Source organism: Mobula hypostoma, chromosome 26, assembly GCF_963921235.1.
Source record: "Mobula hypostoma chromosome 26, sMobHyp1.1, whole genome shotgun sequence".
NCBI lineage: Eukaryota > Metazoa > Chordata > Chondrichthyes > Myliobatiformes > Myliobatidae > Mobula > Mobula hypostoma.
The window spans coordinates 7,309,465-7,336,702 of record NC_086122.1 but is presented as its reverse complement, the minus strand read 5'-3'; the positions used below and the strand labels follow the sequence as shown (position 1 = coordinate 7,336,702).

At 39.3% G+C, this 27,238-nt stretch overlaps 1 protein-coding gene across 4 annotated transcripts in view; it reads right to left on the bottom strand.

The window, feature by feature from the left end:
* Nucleotides 1-27,238, bottom strand: part of LOC134338055 (KH domain-containing, RNA-binding, signal transduction-associated protein 1-like) — a 58,533-nt gene that overhangs the window by 16,671 nt on the left and 14,624 nt on the right. The window contains exons 6-10 of one of the 4 annotated variants that reach the window (XR_010016126.1): nucleotides 26,794-27,037; nucleotides 21,237-21,304; nucleotides 20,242-20,300; nucleotides 19,097-19,277; nucleotides 16,036-16,095 (exon numbers count right to left, since the gene is read on the bottom strand). Coding sequence is in view for 2 of the 4 variants with exons in the window: in XM_063033582.1 (XP_062889652.1) it covers nucleotides 19,183-19,277; nucleotides 20,242-20,300; nucleotides 21,237-21,304; nucleotides 26,794-27,037 (466 nt within the window). In the remaining 2 variants the exon portion in view is untranslated. Of the gene's footprint in view, nucleotides 1-5,285; nucleotides 16,096-17,109; nucleotides 19,278-20,241; nucleotides 20,301-21,236; nucleotides 21,305-26,793; nucleotides 27,038-27,238 lie in introns of those variants that run through there. The other 3 variants (XR_010016125.1, XM_063033582.1, XM_063033583.1) reach the window with 3 other exon arrangements.

Here is a 27,238-nt window from a genome sequence, read left to right as displayed (position 1 = left end):
AGGTAGTCTTGAAGAGAGAACATAGGGAGTTAGGCAGAAAGATGAAGAGCAGGACCTTCTGGATTGTTGCCTGTGCCACATGTCAGTGAGGGTAAGAATAGGATGACTTGACAAGTGCAGGGGCATGGGTTTCAGATTTCTAGATCATTGGGATCTCTTCTGGGGAAGATATAACCTATACAAAAAGGGTTACACATGAACTTGAGGGGGACCAATATCCGTTTGGGCAGGTTTGCTAGAGCTGTTGGAGAGGGTTTAACTAATTTGGTACAGGAATGGGAACCAGTGATAAGGCTGAGCATGGGGCAGTTGGTAATTACGGTGGCTGGGGCTTAGGATGATGGTGCCTAACAGCGTCTCCTTTGCTTGCATCTTTGGAAACAGCTCCATTTCTATCTTTAATATCTCTTTTTTTCCCCCCTTTTCAGGGTTCTTTTGAAGACCCCAACCTAGAGTTACATGCTGACTTCAGTTATTTGCGGGAATGGAACCCACTCTCAGGGCCTTGCGACCAGCCATTTTTCGATATGCCAAGGATGCGGCCTCGAAGACTATCACGCCTTCAAAGTGCTGGATTTTTGTGGCTCTGGACACGAGCAGATTCGAGGTCAGAGCCACCGCAGAAAACTGGTGTGTCATGAAAGATCAAAAGCAGCGAGCTGGCTGTGCGCTGAGACCCAAGATCTTTGTGCGCAGAGCTCAGAAAAAGCGACACAACAGACTTTTAATACCATAAATCGGCGAGTTGTTTTGTCTCCCCTCTCGCTGTGAAACAGGGACACATCCTTTTCCCTTAATAGGGGGAGAGAGAGAGAGCATCTGATATGTCGAATTAACAGGTGAATGAGTAGTCTTTGGGGTACTGCAAGTCTCTGTCTTTATTGATACTTTGCTGCATGCTTGAGTGCTTGGTGGAGGGTGCAAATGCATTTTTGCTGGTGCGGAGGGGGTCGTCACTTTGCTGCTGCGTGGGGAGGGGATAGCTTCGTCTGTCATAACTGTCATTCATTCATTCTTTGGGGCACTCCTCTGTTTTTGTCCATGTTTGCAAAGAAAAATTATTTCAGGATGCATATTGTATACATTTCTCAGACATTAAATTGAACCTACTGAGTTAGATAGTGTGTACTGAGGCTATAAGAGCAAATGATGGGGCAAAATTGCAGTCAGTATGATAAAGTATGATGGGCCAAATCAAAAATGGGGATGAATACAGGACTGAAGGTGTTATACTTGAAGGCACGCCGAATACAGAAAAGGTAGATTAATTTATAGTGCTGTTAGAGATGGCCACCACATCATATGCCAATCTCTGAGTCATGGCTGAAAGAAGATCATAGTTGGGAACTTAACATCCAAGGATACACTTTGTGTCAAAAGCAGGCAGGCAGAAGGGGTGGAATGGCTCTGCTGGCTAAAAAAAGAGAAAATAAATCCTTAGAAAGAGTTAACATAGGATCAGAAAATATAGAATCCTTGTGGGCAGAGTTAAGAAACTGCAAGGGTAAAAAGACTCTGCTGGGAGTTTCATACAGGTCTCCGAACAGTAGCTAAGAAGTGGGGTACAAATTACAATACAAGATAGAAAAGGCATGCAAAAAGGGTAATGTTGCAACAATCATGGGGGATTTCAATATACAGGTACAATGGGAAAATCAGGTTGGATGTCAAGAGAGGGAATTTCGAGAATGCCTATGAGATGGCTTTTTACAACAGTACTAGGGAAATGGCAGTTTTGGATTGGTGTTATGTAATGTCCCAGATTTTGTTACGGAGCTTAAGGTAAAAGAACCCTTTGGAGACAATGATCATAAATTATTCTGTGTTATTTGCTGATTTTTTGCTATTGCAGTAGATGTTTGATGTTTTCTTTGAACGGGATCTATAGTGTTGCTTTGTTTTGTGACTATCTACATGAAGTCGAATCTCAGGGTTTGATATAAATGAACTTCGAACTACTCCCTGCAGTTTAAGGAGGAGAAGCTAAAATCTGATTTCAGTATTGCAGTGGAGTAAAGGGAATTGCAAAGGCACCAGAGATGAGGTGGCCAAAGATGAATGGAAGGTACACAGTGTATATACTTATTTCACTAAATTTTGAATAACCTTGTATATTGTTTGATTAAGCATTCTTGTTCATTTAAATAAGTTATTACAGGTTACATGTATAAATATGTGAACTGCATACCCCATCACGCTACCACTTGACGTGTGTGTGCCCTGCTTAAAGTAAACACTAAGTTAGATCTGCATTCCTGGACTCCCATGTCTTCTTTTGAATTAGATTAATGTTTTGAAGTTACAAAGCAAAACATTGGTGATGAGGAATTTTTAAAAATGAACATAAGACGGCTACTGAGCTGAAGTGCAGCAAGGTGTTAAACACAAAAAAAAATGCAGCCCAGCTCACGCAGAGACGGTAGAGTTAAAAATAAAAGCTGCAAGCAGGTGTTCTTCGGAAGGGAAGACATGATTGAATTTTAAAAAATAAAGTAACAAAACAATAGAATTCACAGGTTCATAAAGACTGAGTACTGGGTGACAATAATCAATTAAAAAAAAGCAGAAATAGCTCATGTATACTGAGCTAACTCAACAATATTTTGAAGCAAATGAGAAAAAAATACAATTTTGCTGAGTGCATTAGATTTAAAGGCATAGTTTGCTTCAAAGTAATGCAGGAACATTTAGAACTAAAGCCATTGTTGCCTGCAGAATTCTTTAGGTTTCATAAACGGAATCAAAAGGAAGGGGAGTCCGTTTCTGTGTATGTGGCTGAATTGAAGTGTCCTAAGCATTGTCCTGGGTAAAGGGGCCTAATGATGCACTGAGATTTTTGTTTGTGGGATCTTTCAAGAAAGCATTAAAATAAAAGCTCTTAACTGAAGTATAGCTTACATTTAAAAGAATGGCTGAAATTGTACTAATGGAAACAGCAGAGACGCAATTGAGCTGCAGTCAGTAATGAAAGTGAACATGAACAAAATCGCAATGTCTAAATAGAAACTGGCCTGGCTGAACAAATTGTGTTATTATTGTGACAGGGGCTCACATACACCAGACAAATTCAGGATCAAAGGTAAAACTTGTAGAAAATGCAACAAAGTAGGAACGCGTACAGACAGACAAAAATAAGTGGACTGCATAGAGTACAGAAAAAGAAAAGTCAAGGTACAATTGCAAAAAGAGCACTAATCTGCATGCTATTGATGAAAATTCTGATAATGGTGAGAGCAACACAGCAATGAGTAGCCTTGAGATTTTCGATGTGAAATCTAACTGACAAGCAATATGGCTTATGCCAGAAGTAAATAGCAAATTAATTTCAGTCATTCTACAAAATGTGTTTCAACAGCTTTCCGAAGACACTAAACTGAAGCCTGCAGATATCCAACTAAAAACTTGACTGGAGAAAAGAGATTCGTGAGCCAAATACGACAACTAACAAACCACACTGGGCTTGTATGTGGTAAAAACAAAAGGGCCAGCATTGTGGGGATGTGATTGTCTGAGACAACTATAACTTGGATCCACCCACTGCAAGAAGCCATATGAAAACGGATTAAGATAAATATTCGAAGATGCAGCAGCAGTGATCAAGGATGGCATTGGAAAACTCAAACATGTCAAGGGAAAATGGTGTTAAAATGAAAATGCTGTACTCAAGTTTTGGAAGACCCATATGGTTCCATATGCCATCCATGATAAAGTAGCCAATGAGCTAGATCGCATGGAGGCTTAAGGAATTCTTTCCAAGATAGAAGACAATGGGCAACACCAGTGGTCCCAGTAGCCAAGAAGAATGGGAAAAGCAGGATTTGTGGTGACTTTAAGGTTACCATCAATGCAGTACTGAAGGCAGATCAATATCCTCTGCCCAGGATAGAGGATATTTTTGCAAACTTTTCTGAAGGAAAAACACATCAGCAAAGTGGACTTAGCTGAAGCCTACATGCCAATGGAGACGGAAGAAGCGTCCAAAGTGTTTTTCACCATAAGGGCTGAACACTCAAAAAGGGCTTTACTACTATAATAAGCTTATTTTTGGAGTAGCATCTGCACCTGGACATTGGCAGAAAGCTATTATTATTATTCTAATTATGAGGACACGCAGTCCCCTTTTATTGTCATTTAGTAATGCATGCATTAAGAAATGATAAAAATGTTTTTCCAGAATATCACGAAAACACGACAAACCGACTTAAAAACTAACAAAAACCACATAACAAATAGTTACAACAGTGCAAAGCAATACCGTAATTTGATAAGAACAGACCATGGCATAGTAAAAATCTCAGTCTCTCAAAAGTCCCATCATCTCATGCAAACGGTAAACCTCCAGAGCCGCCAACTTGCCGATGCAGCATCCGACCACAATCCAACTCCGAGTCCGTCCGAAAAACTCCCAACCTCTGACCACCTCGACACCGAGCACTATCTCTGCCGAGCGTTTCAACCCTGGTCCTGGCAACAGGCGATACTCAAAGCCGAGGATTTGGGGCCTTCATCTCCGGAGATTCTCGATCGCACAGTAGCAGCAGCAGTGAAGCAGGCATTTCAGAAGTTTCTCCAGATGTTCCTCTGCGCTTCACAGCTGTCCCCATCAAATTGGGATTGTGTATGGCACCCCTAGTTACACGTATCAATATTCATTCGTAACGGCCGTGCGCACTGCGTCACATCATCTTCTCCTCCCTCCCTAATCTATGCTATGGACCAGGTGCTGCAAGGCTGCCCAGGCACTCAGTGTTAATCTGGATGACATCATTGTTACCAGTGAGGACAACAAGGAACATCTCCAAAACCTCAAGGCAGTATTAAAAAAGATTTGAAGGTTATGGGTTCTGAGCACAATGCGCTAAATATGCATTCTTTGAATCAAGCATCAACATCCATGTAGTTATAAAGAAGGCAAGAAAGTGGCTATACTTTATTAGGAGTTGACGAGATTTGGCATGTCAACAAATACACTCAAAAACTTCTATAGTTGTACTGTGGAGAGCATTCTGACAGGCTGTCTGGTATGGAGGCGGAGCTACTGCGCAGGACCAAAAGAAGCTGTAGAAGGTTATAAATCTAGTCAGCCCCATCTTGGGCACTAGCCTACAAAATACCCAGGATATCTTTAGGGAGCGGTGTCTCAGAAAGGCAGTGTCCATTATTAAGGCAACACGCATCAAAGTTGCTGGTGAACGCAGCAGGCCAGGCAGCATCTCTAGGAAGAGGTACAGTCGGCGTTTCAGGCCGAGACGGCCTGACCCGTCCTGACGAAGGGTCTTGGCCTGAAACGTCGACTGTACCTCTTCCTAGAGACGCTGCCTGGCCTGCTGCGTTCACCAGCAACTTTGATCTTGATTTACTGTGGTCACATTAGATTAGATTATGAGGACATACAGTCCTCTTTTATTGTCATTTAGTAATGCATGCATTAAGAAATGATACAATTTGTTCCTCCAGAATTATATCACAGAAACACAAGACAAACCAAGACTAAAAACTGACAAAAAGCACATAATTGTAACATATAGTTACAACAGTGCAAAGCAATACCATAATTTGATTAAGAACAGACCATGGACACTGTAAAAAAAAAGTCTCAAAGTCTCTCAAAAGTCCCATCATCTCACGCAGACGGTTGAAGGGAGAAACAACATAATTAATGTGCAAGGATTACACAAATATGTTGAGAAAATTTAAACAGTGGTTGATGCCCCAAGGCTACAGGGCATGTCATAGTTGTAGTCCGTTTTAGGATTTGTCAACTACTATAACAGGTTCCTGCCAAACCTGGCTACAGTGCTTGAACTCATTACTATAGATTGTGAAGAATTGGCCACACACAAAGCAGAGTGAGATGGCTCTCAAAAATGTAAAGGAAATGGTGACATCAGACACTGTACTGACAACACATCATGATCCACATTGCCCAGTGAAACTTGCCTGTGCCACCTCACCTTATGGTTTAGGATAAGCACCCCATAGATTTTACATCATGTTTCCTTATCGCTGCGGAGAAAAATTATGCAGATTGACAGAGGCCTTGAGTCTGGCTTGAAGCAAAAATGTTTCAACCAAAATTCCCTCTAATTTGTAAATAACCAGTGTGCGCAAAAATCTTGTGCTGAATAATCTGTTGCTCAGTGACATGTGCACATTGAATTTTATAGATGAACTTGCCCTTGATGGTGGTTGCCTTAAGTGGGGATTTGTTATACCATCCATGCTGAGAAGAACTACATACTACTCATATAAATATGGCCAAATTCAAGTGTTGGCTTGAAGATGTGTCTGTTGGCCTAGGATAGTTCGAGCATCTTACCGTGCACTGACAGGGATGCCAATATGTCCGGAAGATGCCAAGGGCAGCACCTCTCCATTACTCTGGCAGAGGATTCATGTGGAATTTGCCAGCCCCTTCCTTCCTGGTCACTAATTACTTAGTAGTGGATGCGACATGACATGGATAAGCAAGGCTTTGGGTCTACTCCCGGGTTTTGATCTGAGGGCTCAATCCTGGTTTAGAATATTGTCGTTCACTTCAATTGTTCGCATGATTTGTTTTTCTCCTGCATTGGGTGTTGATATCATTCGGAGAGGGCACATCAATCAGTTGAAGAGACCAGAGTCAGCTGTTAGAGAACAGTGGCCATAGCTGTCAGAACCACTTCCAGCAGCCCCAGAGTCAACTCCTACAAGCAACATAGAGAAGACCCCAGAACCTGATATTGTTTCACAGCCACAAGTGTCATCCGCCAAGCAGAGTGATCCCACTTGTCAGGAATAGTGTTTATCCTACAAAATCCTCCAGTGATTAAATCTTTAGGTCTGAATGGGACACTTAAAATTTACTATGATATGGATGTCTATATATAGTAGAGATACATTCTGTATTGAGATTAAAGTATGTTGTGTATTTAATATTTCAGTAATTTTTGAAAGATCCATGTATACACACACACACACACACACAATGATTAAGCATTCATATTTGCTGAAATAACTCATTGCGGGTTATAAGTTATAACGTGAATTGCATACATCACGTTACCACTTGATACATGGGCGCCTCGCTTAAAGTAAGTGCAAAGTTAGACCCGTATTACTGAACTCCCATGTCTTCCTTTGAATTAGTTTAATGTTTTGAAATTACAAAACATAACATTGGCAACAAGGAATTACTCATTGGAGTTTAGAAGAATGAGGGGGAAACCTAATGAATATTGAAAGGCCTAGCTAGAATGGATGTGGAGAGGATATTTCCTATAGTGGGGGATTCTAGGACCACAGGGGGCAGAGACTCAGAGGGACATCCATTTAGAACAGAGATGAGGAAAAATTTCTTTAGCCAGATGGCGGTGAATGTGTGGAATTCATTGCCACAGACAGTTATGCAGGTCAAGGCACTGGGTATATTTAAGTTAGAGGTTGATGTGTTCTTGATTAATCAGGGCATCAAAGGTTACTGTGAGAAGGCAAGCAAATGGGGTTCAGAGGGATAATAAGTTAGCAGTGATAGAATTGCAGAGCAGACTCAATGAACCAAACGGCCTAGTTTGCTCCTATGTCATAGTCTAAGAAAGTGATGCATCAAACCCCTGAAGTTCATAGGGGACTGCAGAGACTGTAGATGTCGGAATCTCGAGAAACAAAATCTACTGGAAACACTCAGCAGTTCAAGCAGCAATTGTGGGAGAGAAGGAATTGTTAATGTTGACAATTCTGTTCCCTCCCATCAAGGCTGCTTGACCTGTTGTGTTTCTCCAGCAGATCGTTCCTCAGAAGTTCACATTTGAACTGAAATGCCTTCACGTGCAACATATGACATCCCTCCACACCCAGCCCGAAGTTTAACTCATTTAGATTTCAGTATCTATTCTACTAAATATATTTTTTCACAACTATAATCACTGCATCTTCTACACGTAATTTCCCTTTGGGATTTGTGTTTTGGAACTGTCTCTAAGACCTGGCGTTTTTGGCGGTATCCTGAAGGATTCAGTGAAATGCACTGTCGAGAAATGCAGGTACGGCCACGAAGGCCTTTGCTGGAGCAGACTTGGGGCTGGATTGAAGTGGCGGGGCCGGGCCCAAGAGCTAACAGCAAACTGAATTTTAGCTGAATTAACACCGAGACAGGTTAAAAAGATTAAGATATTGGGGTCGGGGACAAAGGATGAACCAGTGTTCAGCTCACTACCCAGTGAGACTTTATTTAGTTCAGCGCTAAATGGACTGCAGCCATCCACAAGAGCCTGTGCTCAACTACCTTCATGGCCATGGACTCATTTTCCAGGATTCTGTAGTTCACACTCAGTATATCATTTGTTTACTTCTTAAAAACTGCACGATTTGTTCTTTTCTTCGCATATTGGATGTTTGACCGACTTTGTTGTGTGGATTCTTTTTCACACATTCTATTGTTTCTTTGTCTTGTGGCTGCCTGCAAGATGATGAATCTCAAGGTCGTATATGGTATACACACTTTGATAATAAATGTACTTTGAACTTATGTGCCACCTAAGCCTTGACATAAGCAAAACTTTCCACAGTAACTCACACAATGAATTAATTAGTGCTCAACTCAAAAAGCCACATGAATAGGATGAAATGAACATCGTTGCAAACTCTGTGGCACATCAATGAACAGCATGTGTATCAAACTTTACAAGTTGCTGCTTGTTTGTGCTTACATTCTGGAAAGGTAGGGGTGGATCCTGCATCACTGATTACAGCTAGAAATCATCATTTGACGTTGTTGCGAGGCTCACCTCAAAAAGGTACAAATCACAACTTTTCCCCAAACAGCCTTGGTTTGAAAAAGTCAAATTAACAAACAATTGCAGCTATTGGAATCAATTCAGTCTTGAATTATATTTACATCAGTCAAATTGCTGTAACACCCTGGCAAAATTTGGGTGTACAACTTGTTCCCCCAATCTTCCAGTAAAATTTGTTCTCTGCATCTTCTTTTACCCACTACAAAGTTATCTGGCCACTGGAGTAGTTCCAGATAAGTGGGCGTCAAATGTTATTGCTTTGTTCAAGAAAGGGAGTCGGGACAACCCTGGGAATTATAGACCTGTGAGTCTTACTTTAGTGATGGGCAAATTATTGTAAACAATCTGCAGCGACAAGACTTGCGAGTATTTGGAGAAGCATTGTGTGATTAGGGGTAGTCAGCATAGGTTTGTGAGGGGCAGGTCATGCTTCAAAAGGCTGAATATATTGAGGATGTGACAAATGACATTCATGAAGGTAGAGCAGCGGATGTGGTGATATGTAACGTTATAAAACTCTACTTAGGTAACATCTGGTGTATTCCACACAGTTCTGGTGGCCTCACTTACAGAAGGTGCAGAAGAGGTTTTCCAGGATGTGCAATCAATGGAGGCTGGACAATCTTGGATTGTTTTCTCTGGAGTAGCAGAGGCCGAGGGGAGATCTGATAGCTTATAAGAGGCGTAGGTAAGAATAAGACAGGGAGCATCTGTTTCCCAGTATAAAAATGTCTAAATTGAAGGCATGCATTGCATTGAAGGTGAGAGGGGAAAGGTTCAAAAGGGGATGCGAGGAGCAAGTTATTTTACTCTGAGAGTGGTGGATGCCTGGAATGCATTGTCTGGTATGGTGGTAGAGGTAAATACAGGTGTGCGCTGCTTAATGTCCATTCGGACAACGTCCGATCGCATATACGCCCTTAGTCACGATCGGAGAACGTGACATAGCGGACGTAACCAATCTCATGTATCGTGTGTCTCTTGAGTGTAGTAGCGTTATCTGTTTAATTTCGAAAATATTACCGTAAAGTGCATCATGGCTTCCAAACGCAGCAAAACCACTCCTAGAGACAGCAGCAGCAAAAGTATTGATTTGGAAGTGAAACAAAAGATTAAACAATATGAAGGTGGAAAACCAGTGAATGCTATTGCTCGGGATTTGGGCATGTCGCACTCGACAATCACGACGATCCTGAAAAACAAAGAAAAAATTCTCGAAGTTGTTAAAGGATCGGCTTCACTGAAAACTACAAGGCTCATGATCCTGATCCTCTTTGATAAATTGTGTGATATAGGCTAAGAAAATGTTTACATAAAAGTTTAAAAAGTGAAAAAAAAGTAAGTTTAAAATGAAATAAAAAATTATAGTGTATGTATGTATTAGTGTACAGTATACAGTTTTAGTGCAAGCTCTTGGCTATTTAGTCAATACAGGTACACTACAGTACTCCATATAGGTTTGCTAAGTATATACAGGTCAACCTTCACTAATCCAGCACAACTGGGACCTGAGGAGTGCCAGATTAGTGAAAATGCCCAATTACAGAAGGATCAAATTAAGCGTAATCAGTACCGGTTTACTGAAGAAATCGTATTACAGGCAGTCGGATTAGTGAAGGCCGACCTGTAATATGGTGTTCGCACGACGTCAAAATCACATAAATCCGATTTCACAGAACGTATCGTGGACGTTAAGCGACACATACCTGTACATGAGGTTTTTAAGAGACATATATAGACACATAAATGTGAGGAAAATGGAGGGATATGGGTATTGTGTAGGTAGGAGAGATTAGTTTCTGGGTGTTTTGATTTACTTTCTAGCTGGTTTGGAATAACATTGTGGGCCACAGGGCCTGTTCCTATGTTGTACTGTTCAAGGTTCTGTGTTCTATTTGATAAAGGATCCCCGTGATATGCTTATTCTGAAAGTTAGGAGGCATTAAATCCCAGGAAAGCTGGCTATGTGGATTCAGAATTGGCTTGCTCATAGAAGGCAGATGGTGGTAGTGAATGGAGAGTATTCTGCTTGGAGGTCAGTGACCAATGGTGTTCTGCAGGGATCTGTTCAGAGACCCCCACCCTTCGTGATTTTTGTAAATGACTTGGGTGTGGAAGTGATAGGGTGGGTTTGAGGTATGCAGATGACATGAAGGATGGTGGAATTGTGGATAGATTTATAAAACAGTACAGCACTGTAACAGGTCCTTCGGCCCATCTAGTCAGTACCAAACCTTTCAAACTGCCTAGACCCATCAATTTGCACTTGGACCACAGTCCTACCATCCATATACCTATTCTAACTTCCCCAAAACATTGAAATCGAACTCACATGCACCACTTGTTCAACCCTTACACTACCCTCTGAGTGAAGTTTCACCTCATATTCTCCTTAAACTTTTCATCTTTTACCCATAACACACGAACTTCAGCTGTAGACCCACCCAACCTCAGTGGAAAAACACTGCTTGCACATACCCTATCTATACCCCTTATAAAAAAAAGAATGCCATTTGTTATCCCTCAACAGGTCTGTTGACAGTTGGTATTGCAACATTTTACTGCACTAATCTAAATTCACTCAATTCTTTTAAGATAGTGTATTGTCAAAACACTGAAATCAAAAATGTTTATCTTTTCACTTCTCATTTAACAAGAGATTTATCTCTCAACAAGTCTTATCGGATCTCATCGTTTTCTTGAAACTTAATACAGACAGAATACAGCAGTACAAAGAACATATTTTATTTAGTTATACAGCACAGTGACAGGCCCTTCCAGCCCAAGCCTACACTACTTAATTGTTCATGTGACCAATTAAACTACTATCCCACGTCTTCGGAATATGGGAGCATTCAACATTAACTGTCTACAAAAGTCCTATCTAGTTTGATATCATCTTTAGCAAATTACAGCTCCAAGGAATCTCCCATCTTCCACTTGCTGGAGGGCAGATTAATCTTTCTAAATACTTGCAACAACATTCCACTCCCATTGGTTGTGATCTTTCTAGCATAATACGATATCCCCATACATCTCAGGACAGAAAACATCCTTACAAAATCAAAGCATTTCTTGCCTCATTGTCCTGTTGTAGAATAATCAGAACATACATTACTGAACAAAAATATATCTTATCTCACCAGGTAGTTAAATCTTATGTATTTAAACATTGTTCTTCACAAGAGCTTTTTGCAAAAATGGAAACGTTAGTTTTCAGCAATCTACTGAGAATACGATAAATGACCCTGCAACAGTAACTTTCTCAGAGGTTTACACACTTGTTACAGCAATAATCATCTCCAACCACCTAGGCTCGGCCATCTTTAAGATAAAAAGGTCACAGAAATCACACACTATTGTCACAGTTTAATAAAACACAGTATACTGTCCCAGGGTACTACAAAGAAATTAAATAACCCAAACGCAAAGGTTTAAATACTGATTAGGCAATTACTGCTACTTTGTTGCAGGCTTCAAAGGACTGGGAATTCTATTTTTCTCCCCAAAAAAATACCAAACTTTTAGAGGTAGAATGCATGTAAAGTGTAGTCTGAACCAAGACTAATCTTCTCAAATTTACCAATAAAGGTAAGAAAGGTTTCTGAAAAAAGGGGGAGATTCAACTTCACAAGTAAGAGCAACAGCAGGAAAAAAAAGCGGAAATAACCGATGTACATGATCTTCAAATGCAACCTCACTGAGGTTGGGTAGCAACATTTCACTAGAAAAAGGGCAGTTATATCAAGGCTGTTTCCTAATAAAACAACATTGCAGCACGGTACAGTCCCTTCAGCCCACGAAGTGCTACATCTTAACCTATCAATCTAACCCTTTCCGCCTAAATAGATCTCCATTTTTCTACCATCCATATGCCCAAGAGTCTCTTAAATGTCCCTAATGTATCTGACTCCACCATCACCCATGGGGTGCATTCCAGAAACCCACTGGGTAAAAAAAAATTACCTCTGGCATCCGCCGTTACTTTCCTCCAATTACTTTAAAATTATACCCCCTTATTGGGCATTTCCACCCTGGGAAAAAGTCTTGACTATCCACTCGATATTATGCCTCTTATCACCTGGTACAAGTCACCTTTCATCTAAGACCACTATTTGTAAAACTACAGAATAAAACTAAAAGTTGAGCTTTAGAGTGGACAGCCTTTTCCAAAGTCAAATAAAAGCATAAATGATCTAACCTCATCATGAACATCATTATTGTGCCTGCTCCCATAGCCAAAATAACTGATATCCATTATTCTGATTACAGAAATTGAAAGATTCACACCCCCTAATTTTAGTCTTAAATTGGAAACCCCTTATTCTGAAGTACAACATTAGTCCTACATTCACCCAGGAGAGGAAGTACCTTTGTTGTATTTACCCTGTCAAGTTCCCCTTGAATCCAATGGTCATTAACTCAAATTCCAGTGTCCTTCCTTGCAAAGAAATCCCTTCATCCCAGGAAACAATGTAGCAAATCTTCTCTGAACTGCTAAGTATATCCCATCCTAAAACTGCACACAGTATTTGAGATGTGGTCTCATCAAATTTTTAAATGCCTGAAACAAAACACTCTATATCCTATTTCCTTCCTTGACTGCTAACTTTGCAAACAGATAAAACATGTATGAGAACATCCACAACCCCATGCATCTTGAACTTTCTCCACTTAATGTTTTGTTTTGTGCCTACTGTGTCCAAAAATTTGACGTTACTCATCTACATATTTCACTTTACACTTGGTCCTCCTTACATCTTGCATACCTACCTGATATCTAAGCTTGGCCACATGCTTCCTTATCAGACATTAATTCAGATGAAGCATCAATCACTCTCAACTTGCCAACCCCAAAATGAGCCACTTACTGTAAAACTTTGCCAGACAGGCAATCCTTTATTATCAGTGCCAATGGTTACCTCCAGCACTATGAGCACTCCTGATGCACTTTAAACATAAGACCTAATTATCTTGACTATCAAAATCAAATTCAAAGGTGATCTTTACTTGTTTGATTACTATGTAATAACTCAATCCAAACAATTTCACGATAACAGGTGTTATACCTATTGCCTTGTCCCAATTTAAGTCATGTTAGATTTGCAGTTTTCTTGCTCCGTTAGACTCTCCCAGAAGATGAGGTATTTATTCCAAAATGTTTCATTACTACTGTAATCACTTCTAGTAAAATTCAAGGTTTTAGCACATCAGGTTTCTACATCCATTAGCTTCTATGATTATGGTCATTGTTTAAAACACTTAATATTTTGCTTTCAGATTTTCTACTATAGGGGGTCCTTTAGTGTCCATATTGTAATTGCAAAAGTTGTTCCAAGTCTCTTCCATTTTCATATTCCTCATCCTCTAAGGAGCTGACGCCCCACTTTTTTTTTTTGTAGATCTCAGTCTATTAACCTTTCTTGCACAATTACCATGTCCTTTCCTTTGTTTGCTGATCCAATGTTTTTGCAGCATAAATTTTGCTTTCCTAATTATAGCCAATCTAAACTTGAGCTTGAGAAGGGTGGTCTGCCCTTGCCTATCGTTTTTGTTGAAAATATTTTTGAAGTGTCTGCCACTCTGAACTTACCGTGTTTTACTTCTATTTTCCCACTACAGCTATCATGCACTGTGACGGAGTGTTTTGAGAAGTTGGTGATGAACATATCAACTCCTGCCTGAGGAACAACTTGGATAGGCTCCAGTTTGCCTAATGTCACAAGTCAATGGCAGATGACATTTCACTGGCTCCTCGCTCTAACCTGGAACATCAGGACAGTGAAGGTGCACACATCAGGATGTTCTTCATCGACTACAGCTTTGCATTCAATACAATCATCCCCTCAAAACGAATCAATAAGCTCCAAGACCTAGGCCTCAATAACTCCTTGTGCAGCTGGGTCCTCACTTCAGCCAGTTTCTCTTCCACTATCACCATCAGCACAGGTGCACCACAAGGCTGTGTACTTAACCCCCTGCCCTGCTCTGCTCACTTTGTACTCATTACTGTGAAGCTAACACAGCTCAATTGCCAAATGTATGTTTGCTGACAACACCCCGTCATTGGCCAAACGAATCAAAGGTGGTGGCAGATCAGCATACAGGAAGGAGGGGGAAAATATGGCTGAGTTGTGTCATAACAACATCTCACTCAATGTCAGCAAGACCAAGGAACTGATTATTGACTACAGGAGGAGACTGGAGGTCTATGAGCTAGTCCCCATCAGAGATGCAGAGGGTCAGCAACTTAATTTCCTCAGCATTATCATTTTAGAGGATCTATCCTATTTCTAGCATATAAATGCCATTACAAAGAAAGCAGAGCAGTGCTCTGCTTTCTTAGAAGTTTGCAAAGATTCAGCATGTCACCTATAACTTTGGCGAACTTCTCTAAATGTGTGGTGGAGAATATATTGACTGGTTATGTCATGGCCTGGTATGGAAACACCAATGCCCTTGTACAGAAAAGCCTACAAATAGTAGTAGATACAGCCAGCAGGTCGTGGGTAAACCCCCTCTCCACCAGCCACTGAGCACATCGGCATAGAACGTTGTCACAGGAAAACAGCAGCCATCAGGCCATGATCTTCTCTTGCTGCTGCCATCAGGAAGGAAGTACATGAGCCTCAGGACCCACACCACCAGTTTCAGGAACAGTTATTACCCCTCAACTATCAGGCTCTTGAATTTGAGGGGATAACTTCAATCACTCCAACCATGAACTATACCCACAACCTATGTACTTACAAGGTCTTTTCCTCTTGTTCTCGATATTTATTGCTTATTTTGGTTTATTTCTTTTTGTATTTTCAGTTTGTCGTCTTTTTCACATTGGTTGTTTGTCCATCTTGTTAAGTGTGCTCTTTCAGATGCTATTGTTTCTTTGTATTTACTGTGGCCATCCAAAAGAAAATGAATTTCAGGGTTATATGTCACCATATACATGTAATGTACTGTAATGTCTTTTGAACTACAGCTCTGAGCTGTGGAGGTAGTGTAATTAATACAAAGGGAAAACAACAAAACTGAATGTCATCCAAAAGAATTTCATTCTAAGTAAATCTGAGTACCTAGACAAATACAAGCAAATGCAGCTTTAGGTAGTTTGTCTATAAGGCAGCTATCTCTTCCAGAAGTACGTATTTTCCAGCAACTGGTCTGAGGCAAAGTAAAAGAGTTTTCTTTACTCAAGACTCATCAGTGACTAGGACACTAGACTGGTCTTTAAACGAACAGCATGAAAATTCATACATACCCAACAAGCCTTCTCAGGTTTCCATGGATGTAGAATTCAGCAGGGCTTTCAACCCCGTGCCTGTGAAAGGAACAAAAACACGTAACTACTCCATAGTTTGGGAATGGACATGGATGAACATCTGAGTACTTCCATGCACACTAGATTTACATCACACAAGGGCAGCATGCAACTCAAGCTTTTACAAATAGTAACAAACTTCAAATTTAAAGATTGGAAAATAGATAAAGTAAAAAATTAGTCTTAAAATTGACAATATCTAATGCATTTTATTACTGCTTGAGGACAAAAATCAAATTTTCTTTTAAAGTTTTACCTGCACTGATCTACATTTTGTGTGCTTTGTTTCAGGTTTTAATTTAAAGCATTCAGCGTTTAGCAAGAGTTGCATTACATTCATGTTATGATGGGCAAATTTAGACTCTTTAATCAAGACAGGGTTAAAACAGAACAAGTTTATCACTAGTTAACACTAATTAGAAATTTATTTGCCTATTTTCCTATTTTAATGTTTGGAAGTTTACATTTTTTAACAATTTATAACTATAATAGTTACCAAGAAAGGTTGTATATACACATCAGTGCCTTAAAATTAGAGATTTAGCATTACGGTTACCTTGTGCATTGTGCGAGGTGGTTAAGGTTTAGTCATCCGTCCTGCGATATATTCCTTTAAAAAAATCAGCCATCATCTTTCATTTCATCATAAAGACATTGAGCCATGTAAACTGACTGGGATTGCCGAGACTTAGTCACATTAACACTGAAAATTGCAAATACATTTTAAAATTCAGTATAGAAAGACATTAACTTTTTTTGTAGTCATTAACCTCGTGCATTTTTTTTGTTTGGTGTTTGTTAACTGTGACATCGGTTATTAGACTCCAAACACTGCAGTGCTCAGGACCCCTGTTTGGCATAATATCAAACGTACGATTTTAACTGTGTTAGTCACAAAATAGAATCTACAAGGAATATTTTGTCTTTTAACAGTTTTATGGTGAAACAGTGGTCTTACCTCTATCTTCTTTATGTTTTGTTCACATAAAATGCAGGCATAAAAAGTCCGCTATGTTTATTTTAGCAGATGAAACCATTTGTGTGTTTATTTCACCGTTTCTGTACATATTAACCAAAATACATGCAACAGGTTTAAACTGTTTTCTTTTAATTTTCAACTCAATCCAAGGACTTTAACCAAACTATTTTTTTGTTGGTAAAATAAAATCATTAGAACACCAAGGTCTTTAAATTTAGTGAAAGTGTTTATTGTACTGCAGGAAAAAGTTTTTATTTCTAAGGAAAAGAGGGAATTCGATTTAGTTCTATACAAAAGAATTGAACTTTATTGACAAACTGTTGCAAGTGTGTCTGACAAATGTTTAGCTACCTATTTAGGCAGGTTCACACAGGAGTGTAATGCATGTTTATGACCAGGCACAGATTAAAGATAACAGACAATTGTGGTTATAAACTTCCAACTACACACACACTCAATTTTAGCTGCAGTGTCCCTTTTTACATTAGCAGAAAGACCCACTCAAAAATCGCCATAAGCATAGAGAAGGGAAATGGAAAAAATTGTATGATGGAGAATTGGGAATGAAATGAAGAAAATCCAAGAGCTTCCAAAATTATTTCTGACATGATGAACGATAAATTTAGGTAAATGTTCAACTCTTAAGTTACTAAAAACGCCTGAATATAAAGATCCCAGCTACCCAAATTCTTGAAACACTTTTATACAAAAAGACAGATACCCTCCATGAAATGCAAGTTGCTACAGATCCAATGAACATTGCTTCAACATAAAAATCCTGAAGCACATGACCGTAATCTATCCACAAGTACACAAATAAATATAATGGTGTCAAAAGTCCTTCAGTTTTTTTTTCCTTTGACATCACTAATGTTCAACATATACTGTGGAAATATGCATTCTGCATCAGGTAACCAAAGTTCATGGAAGATCAACAGGGGAAAAGACAATCAAATTCGCCACAAGCTGAAACTACAGCAGTTTTTGCAAGGGTTCCTGGCAGGGCTGACAATTACATTGCTGAAGCTGCCCACCTATTAACCCAAATCTCATTACAATGCTAAGGAACATAACAGCCAAGAGGAGAGCAAACACTGGGAGTTAAATGACTGTCGCAGACTGTCCATTTGAGAATAATGTTCAATTTGAAGTATACAATAATGCACTTTCCATAATTCAAATCAACCCATATTGATAAAACAAAATTACGTTCTATTCCAAGATGCCAAGGTGGCACTTATATCAAACAATCCGATTAATAATGAGCAAGGACAGCAACCAAGCTTTCTGCAAGCTGGAAGCAAATTTGTTAAAGAATATTTACATTGACAATGTATTTCTCTTCTACCAGAAGTGAAAACGTTGCCTTGGACAATTCTAATGGATCACCAACATGTAAATCTTGGTAGGGTCTTTGGGAAAAAACACACAAATTAAATGTACACAACATCCCTTTATAAAAATCCTGAAGATTTGCTTTCTGGTTAAACTAGCCTTTATCTGATATTGAAACACTATTTAGGTTTAAAACAATAGACTAATACAAGCCTCAAACACTAAGGATAGTACCAAAGAGACTGGCGAAGCTTCATTAAAATGAATAATTCTGTAAAGAGGCAGAGGGTGAATGGAATGTGGCGAAGATTTGATTTGACAATTTTGAAATGCAGCTCATATAATCCAATGGGATTCTGCAACTCCAAAGATCATTTAAAACATTGTCTGAACTGAATCAAAAATGTCCAGGTAAACAAGCCTTAATATACCTACATAGCAGAATGAAATTCAAATGGCAAATAAAGGCCATCTTTACACATACATGTAAATTGACAGATGTGCCAACAGTATAAAAACAAAAGCAAAGCATTCTAATCATTTGGGTTCAGCTAGAACTCATTGCCTGCTAATTTACTGAAACAATCATGCCAGAGTTGCACTATCATGGGTTTTAATTATCTAGACATGTACATAAATCAGTCCACCCAGTAAAATTTCCAGAGTAGAAAACAAACGGACTATTACTTGTCTCACAGCTGATAACAAGATGGTGACCACAGAAGATTGAAGCAATTTATAAGGACGCACACATGGTTGATTGGAGGCTGGCCTTAGTATCGCCCGTAAGGATGTTCTCTGTACATTCCCTTCAGTGGCCTTGCTGGTGCCTTCCTGCTTGTTCGTCCTGCATTCCACTCTTCCTGACCTGTAAGTATATTAATGTTTACATTAGAAAGCTGGTACCAAATGTGCAAAACATCCAAATTCACAACAACCTGGTGCTGTTCTACTTGTAACTTTACTGCCCTTGGAAAACATCAGTCGACCAGTGAGCAACAATTCTGACATTCAATTGCATTTCAAAGTCAGGTAGTTAACTAGTGCATTTAGGAGTTAACGTCAATGGATGAAGATGGTAAAATGATAATATAACCTCTAGAATAATCCATCTTCTGAAGTGCAAAAGGAGCTTGAAAGACAATGTGATTTAACTATGACATCTCAAATGCCGAATTCCAAACTTGAAACACAAAACATTTTCTGGCTGAATTAGTAAACTGCCCTACTATAACAAAAGGCCAGCAAATAACTGGGGAAGGGGAACAGACGTGCATAACCAAACACAGTGGAAATCAAGAACTTATTTATGCATGGAAAGATAAATGACCAGTTAAGTGAAACTTTCAAGATGACATTTACTTATTCCTTGTGAAAATTCTCAAGCTGTGATACGGACCTCAAGACAAACACAGCTGAATGATTCTAGAGTATACACTACATTTCCATCAATCTAATCTTATTTTAACCATGAATAGGATTTCTGATCATGACTACATTTTATCAAGGCAAGCAGGAGCTGCAAATGGCAAGCTAGAAATAGAATGAAGCAGAGGAAAAAGAGCAGTTTGTCAACTTGATTTCAATGTCTGAAAGTCAAAAGCAAAACCTTTGTAGATTGATGAGAATGATGTCAAAAAGCTCCATTTACTTCATTTATTGTGATGTAATGTGACCATAATGGGTCATATTTTAAGTTTTTAAAAAATCAACACTTATCAATTATATAATTTAATGAGGCAAGACAGAACAAGCTTGTTCATTTTTACCTTAAAAACATTTTAATCTAGCACTGGATCAGCAATCAAAAGATACAAATGAAATTCACTCACCATAATCATCATATGCATCCTGTACTTCACCATGTCCATAGTCAAAATATTCAGCGTCACTGTAAATAGAATGCCAAATGTCACCAGGTAATGCATTGAAGCTTTCAACGCAGACAACAAAGTATTTTGGCACTGGTTCCATATTGTAATCTGATATTCTCAAATAATGCTCTGGCTTGTTTCTGAAAACACTGACCACCAGCTTACTTAATCCAGATCCAAAACTTGACACACTGTATTTTTAATGCTAACCACATGGAGGATGATGAACAGCTACGAACATGATTACGAGATAAAGTTATGCTTTTAATCCTTAAAAAAACAAAATATCTGAACATTTTCTAACAAAATATGCAATCTTGTGTTGTCGATGTACCTTAATTATTTTTAAAATGCCGGAATTGTGCATAAACTGTGCCCAAACTTTGAGAAAATAAAATGCATTGAAGTATTTCTGGGCAACAAGTATGGTGCAGGTATGGCAAGGTAGACAGAGACACGGATCAGTAAAAACATAAGGAACAAGAATGATTTGATGCATTACTAAGAACTAAAAATGACCTAATTTTCCAAAAAGACAAGTCATTAAAAAGCTGTCAAATCCTTTGTAAAATGTAACGCTTACAGGAAACAGTTGATTCAAAGTATTCTACACTACTGCGATTCAAGAACATGGATCACTAATGTAGAACAAAGCACCAAACAACTTTTTGAGAGAACCATGTGAACATTTCAATCGGTAGAAGTGGGATTATACCTTTCAGAGTCAGATTTAGGAAATCCAATATCAATACAATAAAAACGCAGTCAGTGACAACACATGTACCTCAGGCTAACATGTGTTAACCAATCCCAATGAGAGAGAGAAAAAATAATCATGGGTCGTGGCTTGGAAAGACCCCTCATTTCACTATTATACCAAACCACATGCTAATTGAATTGAAACATCCTCATGAACTGATCTATTAAATTTATCAGCAGTCAACTCCACTTACCTCTGGGCTTGATCATAATAGTTTTCGTAATTATCATAATTTTGCTCTGAATAGCCATCATCATAGCCCTGCAATGTTTAAAAACAAATTGGATTATTCAGTCTTATTAAAAACTACTTTAATTAAAATTGTGAAGAACAATTATCACTGTCTCTTCAGAGAAATATATTACAGCAAATTTATATCACAACAGGTTATTTTTAAAACTATCTGCAATAATCTTGCAGAACTGTAGTACTGTGCAAGAGTCTCAGAACATAAGAAACTAATTCTGTAAAATGATGCTTTCAAAACTGAAAAGTTTCTAAATATCATAAAAATTACTATAAGGAACAGTAAACAGTGCAAAAACTAAATCAAATCAATATTTGGTGTGATCACCCTTTGCCTTTAAAACTGCATCAATTGGTAATTTGTTCCAAGCATCTTGGAGAAGTTGCCACAGTTCCACAGACTTTGGCTGTCTCACTTGCCGTCTCTCCAGGTAATCCCAGACAGCCTCAATGAGTTTGAGATCAGGGCTCTGTGAAGGCCATACTATTTGTTACAGAACTCCTTGTTCTTTTTACTGCAGATAGCTCTTTATGACCGTGGCTGTGTGTTTGGGGTCACTGTCCTGCTGCATAATGAAGTTGGGACCAATTCGATGCCTCTCTAATGGTATTAAGTAATGGATAAGAATCTGCTTGAGCTTCCCAGCATTGAGGATTCCATTAATTCTGACCAGATCATCAACTCCATTGACATGCAGCCCCATGCAGGGAACCTCCCCTGTACTTCACCGTTGGCTACAGACACTCATCCATGAAGTGCTCTCCAGCTGTTCTGCAGACAAACTGCTTCTTCCTACTTGAGTTAAAAAAAATTAAAATTTTAACTCATCAGTCCAGTGCACTTGCTGCCAGTTTTCAGCACCTCAGTCCTCAAATTTTTGTGCATTGGTGAGTCTCTTGCTTTGTTTCCACTTCAGCGGTACAGCTTTTTGGCAGCAACTCTTCCATGAAGACCAATTCTGACAAGGCTTCTCCAGACTGCAGAGGGGTGTACTTGGGTTCCAGAGTTCAGAACTGATTGCAGTGCTGGACTTCCCGTTTAGAAGGGATGTTGGTTTGATGTATCGCTCATCTGCTGCGCTCAGCTTCCGTGGCCAGCCATTGTGTGTCTGGTCCTCAATCTTGACTGTTTCTTTGTGCATATTCAAAAGAGCTTGGGCAGTTCACCTTGAAACCCCTGCCTGCTGCAAAACTTTCTGCTTAAAGGAGACCTTTCTTGTTGCTATGGTCACTCACGTTATGGTGTAAGAAATGATGAATTTGTCACATCTACCACACATTCACCTTTTAGTTTGTCCTTTACCAGATTGATTTCTTCTATACCCATTCCAGTTCATCAATTTAGTTCATTCAACTCATTGTCATTGATCATTAACACCTGTTTATCTTTATTTAAACATGTACTGAATTATATACCTACAAAGTGATCGTGTTTATTTGAAAAGTGGTCTATTACTTGATAGTTACCTTATTTAACAAAATACAAAAAATTCTCATTTTGGCAAATGAATGCTTATAAATCTAAAATTTGCTCTTTTGTTACTGACACACCAATGCAGAAGACAAAAAATAATTAACATCTAAAACAAAATTTATATAAAATAATCTAGGGTACCTAAGATCATGCAAGAAAAATGTTACCCTAGCACAGGACTACATAATGAACCTAAGCATGGAAGCAACTGCTGCAGGGAAGGACAACATATAAAATACAAAAGCAGAGATCAGTGGGGCCATAACTAATGCATTCACCTCCGGTCAATATACGACAGGGAGTATGAGAAACATTAAAGGTGCAGAGGATATTTAACCGGATATTGCCAGAGCTAAAGAAATTTAAAGAAATTTACACAAACAAAAAATACTTCAGCTCAGAAAAATCTCTTTTCCACTTTGGAACAATGGACCCAAGGGAAAATGCAAACAGGTGCATAAAGTTGAGATGTCTCAGCAGAGTAAACAGGTAGAACCAACTTCCCCAAGCAAATAAGTCAATTACCAGATGGAACAGGAAAACATTTTCCATCCAACTACAAACAGTATCTGGAACTTTACACTTCAAAAGGGTAATGAAGGCAGCAACGTGTTGATTGATACAGGTACTGTTTGTATCATAACTAAAAGCTATTCCTAACCAACTCTATCTAAAGTACCATCTTCAGATATTAATGGTGGAGAACCCAAGAAATATGGCATTGATTTACATTAAATAATTTATACACTAGCTTTAGGTTTTCTGTCTACATAAATATATTCCTCTACGATTAGATGGCAGGCCGTAGTTCACTCTATGTATTCAAGCAATCCAAAGCCATTACTAGATAATGTCAGGCTCCAAAAACAGCCACAAACAATGTCTGCTCCAATTAACCTCAGCATGAAGTCTATGTTATAACAGACTGGTTTACTTTAAGGACAATAAAAACAGAGTCCGATTCAAGCATGTATCAACAGTTCTTCCTGGGATTTACAACTTTCAGTGCTAGTTGGCCTTTCAATTCTGTGTAGCTCATCCCTAACCAACCAGGCAGTACTTTACGAGAAAATATATAATCCCATTATTACATACACTGAGAAGAGGAAAAAAAAAGACCTAATACAATGACAATTTGAGCCACAGGCTGTACTATTTTACAAGAGCTCGCATGGCTCATTCCTAGTACATATTTATGGCCAATCACTTAAAACGTTAGACGTACAAAAATCAGACCTGAAGTTGGCAAAAAGAGATTTAGAGTCTGACCAGTTAAGAGAAATATGATATGATGCATCTGGGGACAGCAGAGGTTGGGGTGGGGCTTAACAATGGAAGGAGAAATTGAAAAGGGAAGAACAAAGAAATGTTGCAGTCTGCCATGGGATGCTCTCCTCTATGAAGTACAAGAGCATAGAGGATATAGAACCATAGAAACTACAGCACAGAAACAGGCCCTTTGGCCCTTCTTGGCTGTGCCAAACCATTTTCTGCCTAGTCTCACTGACCTGCACACGGATATTAGTAAGTCAATTATTGTTGGGCTGCAGTTTAATTACTTTACAGGAAAGAAGTGATTATACTGAAGAAGACACCAGGGAAGCAATCAACAGAAATTGATGGGCCTGGAAATTTGTCACTACAAGGATTAAAAAAGCTTCTTTATTATAGAGAAAAAGGTTTCTTTATTATAGAGAAGTCTGAGGGGAGGTGTCACTGAGGCATACAAGCTCAAGGGACCTAGATAATTTAAATAGAAATGACCTAATTTCTTTAGCATAGGAGTAACATTCTTTAGCATGGAATTAACAAAGTTCAAAGTAAATTTATTGTCAAAGTCTATGTGTCACCATATACAACCCTGAGATAGATAGATAGATATATATACATATATATATATATAAAATAAAACCGTAATAGAATCAATGAAAGACTGCACCAACTCGGCACTCAACCAGTGTGCAAAAGACAACAAACTGTGCAAATAATAAAAAATAAACACACAATAAATATCAAGAACATGAGATGAAGTGTCTTTGAAAGTGGGTCCATAGGTTGTGGGAAGAGTTCAGTGATGGGACAAGTGAAGTTGAGTGAAGTTATCCCCACTTAATCTTTCAATTATAGTGGAGTGAAGAATTTCAGTCTCTTTAGAGGACAGCAGCGATCTAGAATTCTGCATTAAAAAACATTAGCCTCCATCATGCCCAGAAATATTTGCCAATGCACTTGAAAATTTGTGACCTGCATGAGGAGGGGTAAGTAGATTGGATAGCACATCTGACCAGCACAGGCCAACAGCATCCTACTGTACCTTAAATCTTGAGCTTACATGATCTCCAATTAAACTATATTTGAGAGTGCAATTCTTTTTGCTGCAATGTGATGGCCTTGGAGAGGGTACAAAAGTAGTTTCCCAGGGCATTCGCCGGACATGAGAGTATTAACTAAAACTGGAGGTTGGACAAACTAGGTAACAGCATCAGAGGCTGAGGAGTGTCCTGACATTAGTCTATCATGGATAGGGTGGATGTAGTCTTTTCACCCAGGGCAAAAGTGTCAAACACTAGTTGCATAGCTTTCGGGTGGGGGGGGGGGGGAGGTTAAAAGAGATATACAGGCGTGTGCCGCTTAGCGTCCATTTGGACAATGTCCGATCGCATACACGTCCGTAGTCCCGATCGGAGGACGTGACGTAGTGGACGTAACCAATCTCATGTATCGTGCGTCTCTTCAGTGCAGTAGCGTTATCTCTGTTTAATCTTCTTTTGAAAATATTACCGTAAAGTGCATAATGGCTTCCAAACGCAGCAAAACCACTCCTAGTGATAGCAGCAGCAAGAGGCAAAGGAAAAGTATTGATTTGGAAGTGAAACAAAAGGTTATTAAACAATATGAAGGTGGAAAACCAGTGAATGCTATTGCTCGGGATTTAGGCATGTCGCACTCGACAATCACGACGATCCTGAAAACAAAAAATTCTCGAAGCTGTTAAGGCACGGAGCTTGTTCGAAATGCTTAAAGAAAAAGTATGACCAGACTACGATATCGAGTTTAGTGCTCGGTCTGGGTGGTTCAAGCACTTCAAGCAACGTTTTTCGCTGCATAATGTGAAAGTTAGTGGTGAGTCTGAGAGTGCTGATGCAAAGGCAGCAGAAGAGATGGACCCAAACACTGAACGCTTTTCACTGATAGAGAGGAATGCTCGTGCAGTATTTGCTGCATATAGAGAAATTTATGAAAAGAAGAAGCCAACTAGTTGTACCCCCCCCGCCCCGTAGCCCCCGCAGTAACATAAAAGACGAAACCCCCTTACACTAGGCAAATAACACTGGACATATTCCTGAAGAAGAGCGTCAGCCAGGTCCTTCAGGAATTACAGGAGATATTATCATTGTTGGTGATAGTTCATCAATGCAGGCTATTCGACCTGCAACTCTTCCAGTGCAACACTATGAGGAAGTTGACAACAGTAATGTGGATGATCCTGATCCTCTTTGATAAATTGTGTGTGATAAAGGCTAAGAAAGTGTTTACATAAAAGTTTAAAAAGTGAAAAAAAATTTTTAAATTTAAAATGAAATAAAAATTAGTGTATTAGTGTACAGTATACAGTTTTAGTGCAAGTTCTTGTCTATTTAGTCAATACAGGTACACTACAGTACTCCATATAGGTTTGCTAAGTATATATGGTGTTCGCACAACATCCAAATCACATAACGTCCAATTTCACAGACACGTACCTGTACTTAGCAAACCTTCTTTCCTTAGCATGCAGAGATTGGTAGGTGCCTAAAGAGCACTTCTAAGCGAAAGTGGTAAAAGGGTATGATACCAACACAATTAAGAGGCATTTAAACAATCACCTGAACAGATTAGAAACAGACCATTTGCAGGCAGATGTGTTGCTTAAATTGGCATCATGGACCGAAGGGCCGATTCCTATGTGAATACCCATCACTAACTACTACAAAATGTGCTCCAACAGCATACAATTTAAATTTCATTGCAGCATAATTGGGACACTTACATATTCGTCATAACTCTCTTGAGCAGGTGGCGGGTGCAGTGGCTGTCTATACACTGCAGGTGTCCCTCGACTACGAAGTGCTGGGGCACCCCTCTGTGCTGGAGTGGCACCACGCCCACTTGTCACTTCCCTGCGGCCTCCTGGTGCTCCTCTCACCGCTACTCCACGTGTCATTGCACCTCGCGGCCCATACTGTGGGGAAGGAGGAGGTGGAGCGACACCACGGCCCCTAGGAAGAACCAGACTGCTCTTAAATAGATCAGCCAGCTGCTGAAATGGTGCAAAGTAAATCCCTTAACAACCAGCCCAAATAAACAAGTCTCCCCACTCTCATCAACAGAATCCATTAGAAATACTGGCATAGGCTTTGGGCACAACTGTGGTCTACAAGCTTTGTGACACCAATCTGGAAAATCCCAGGAGATTCAAAAGCAACATTAAGAGT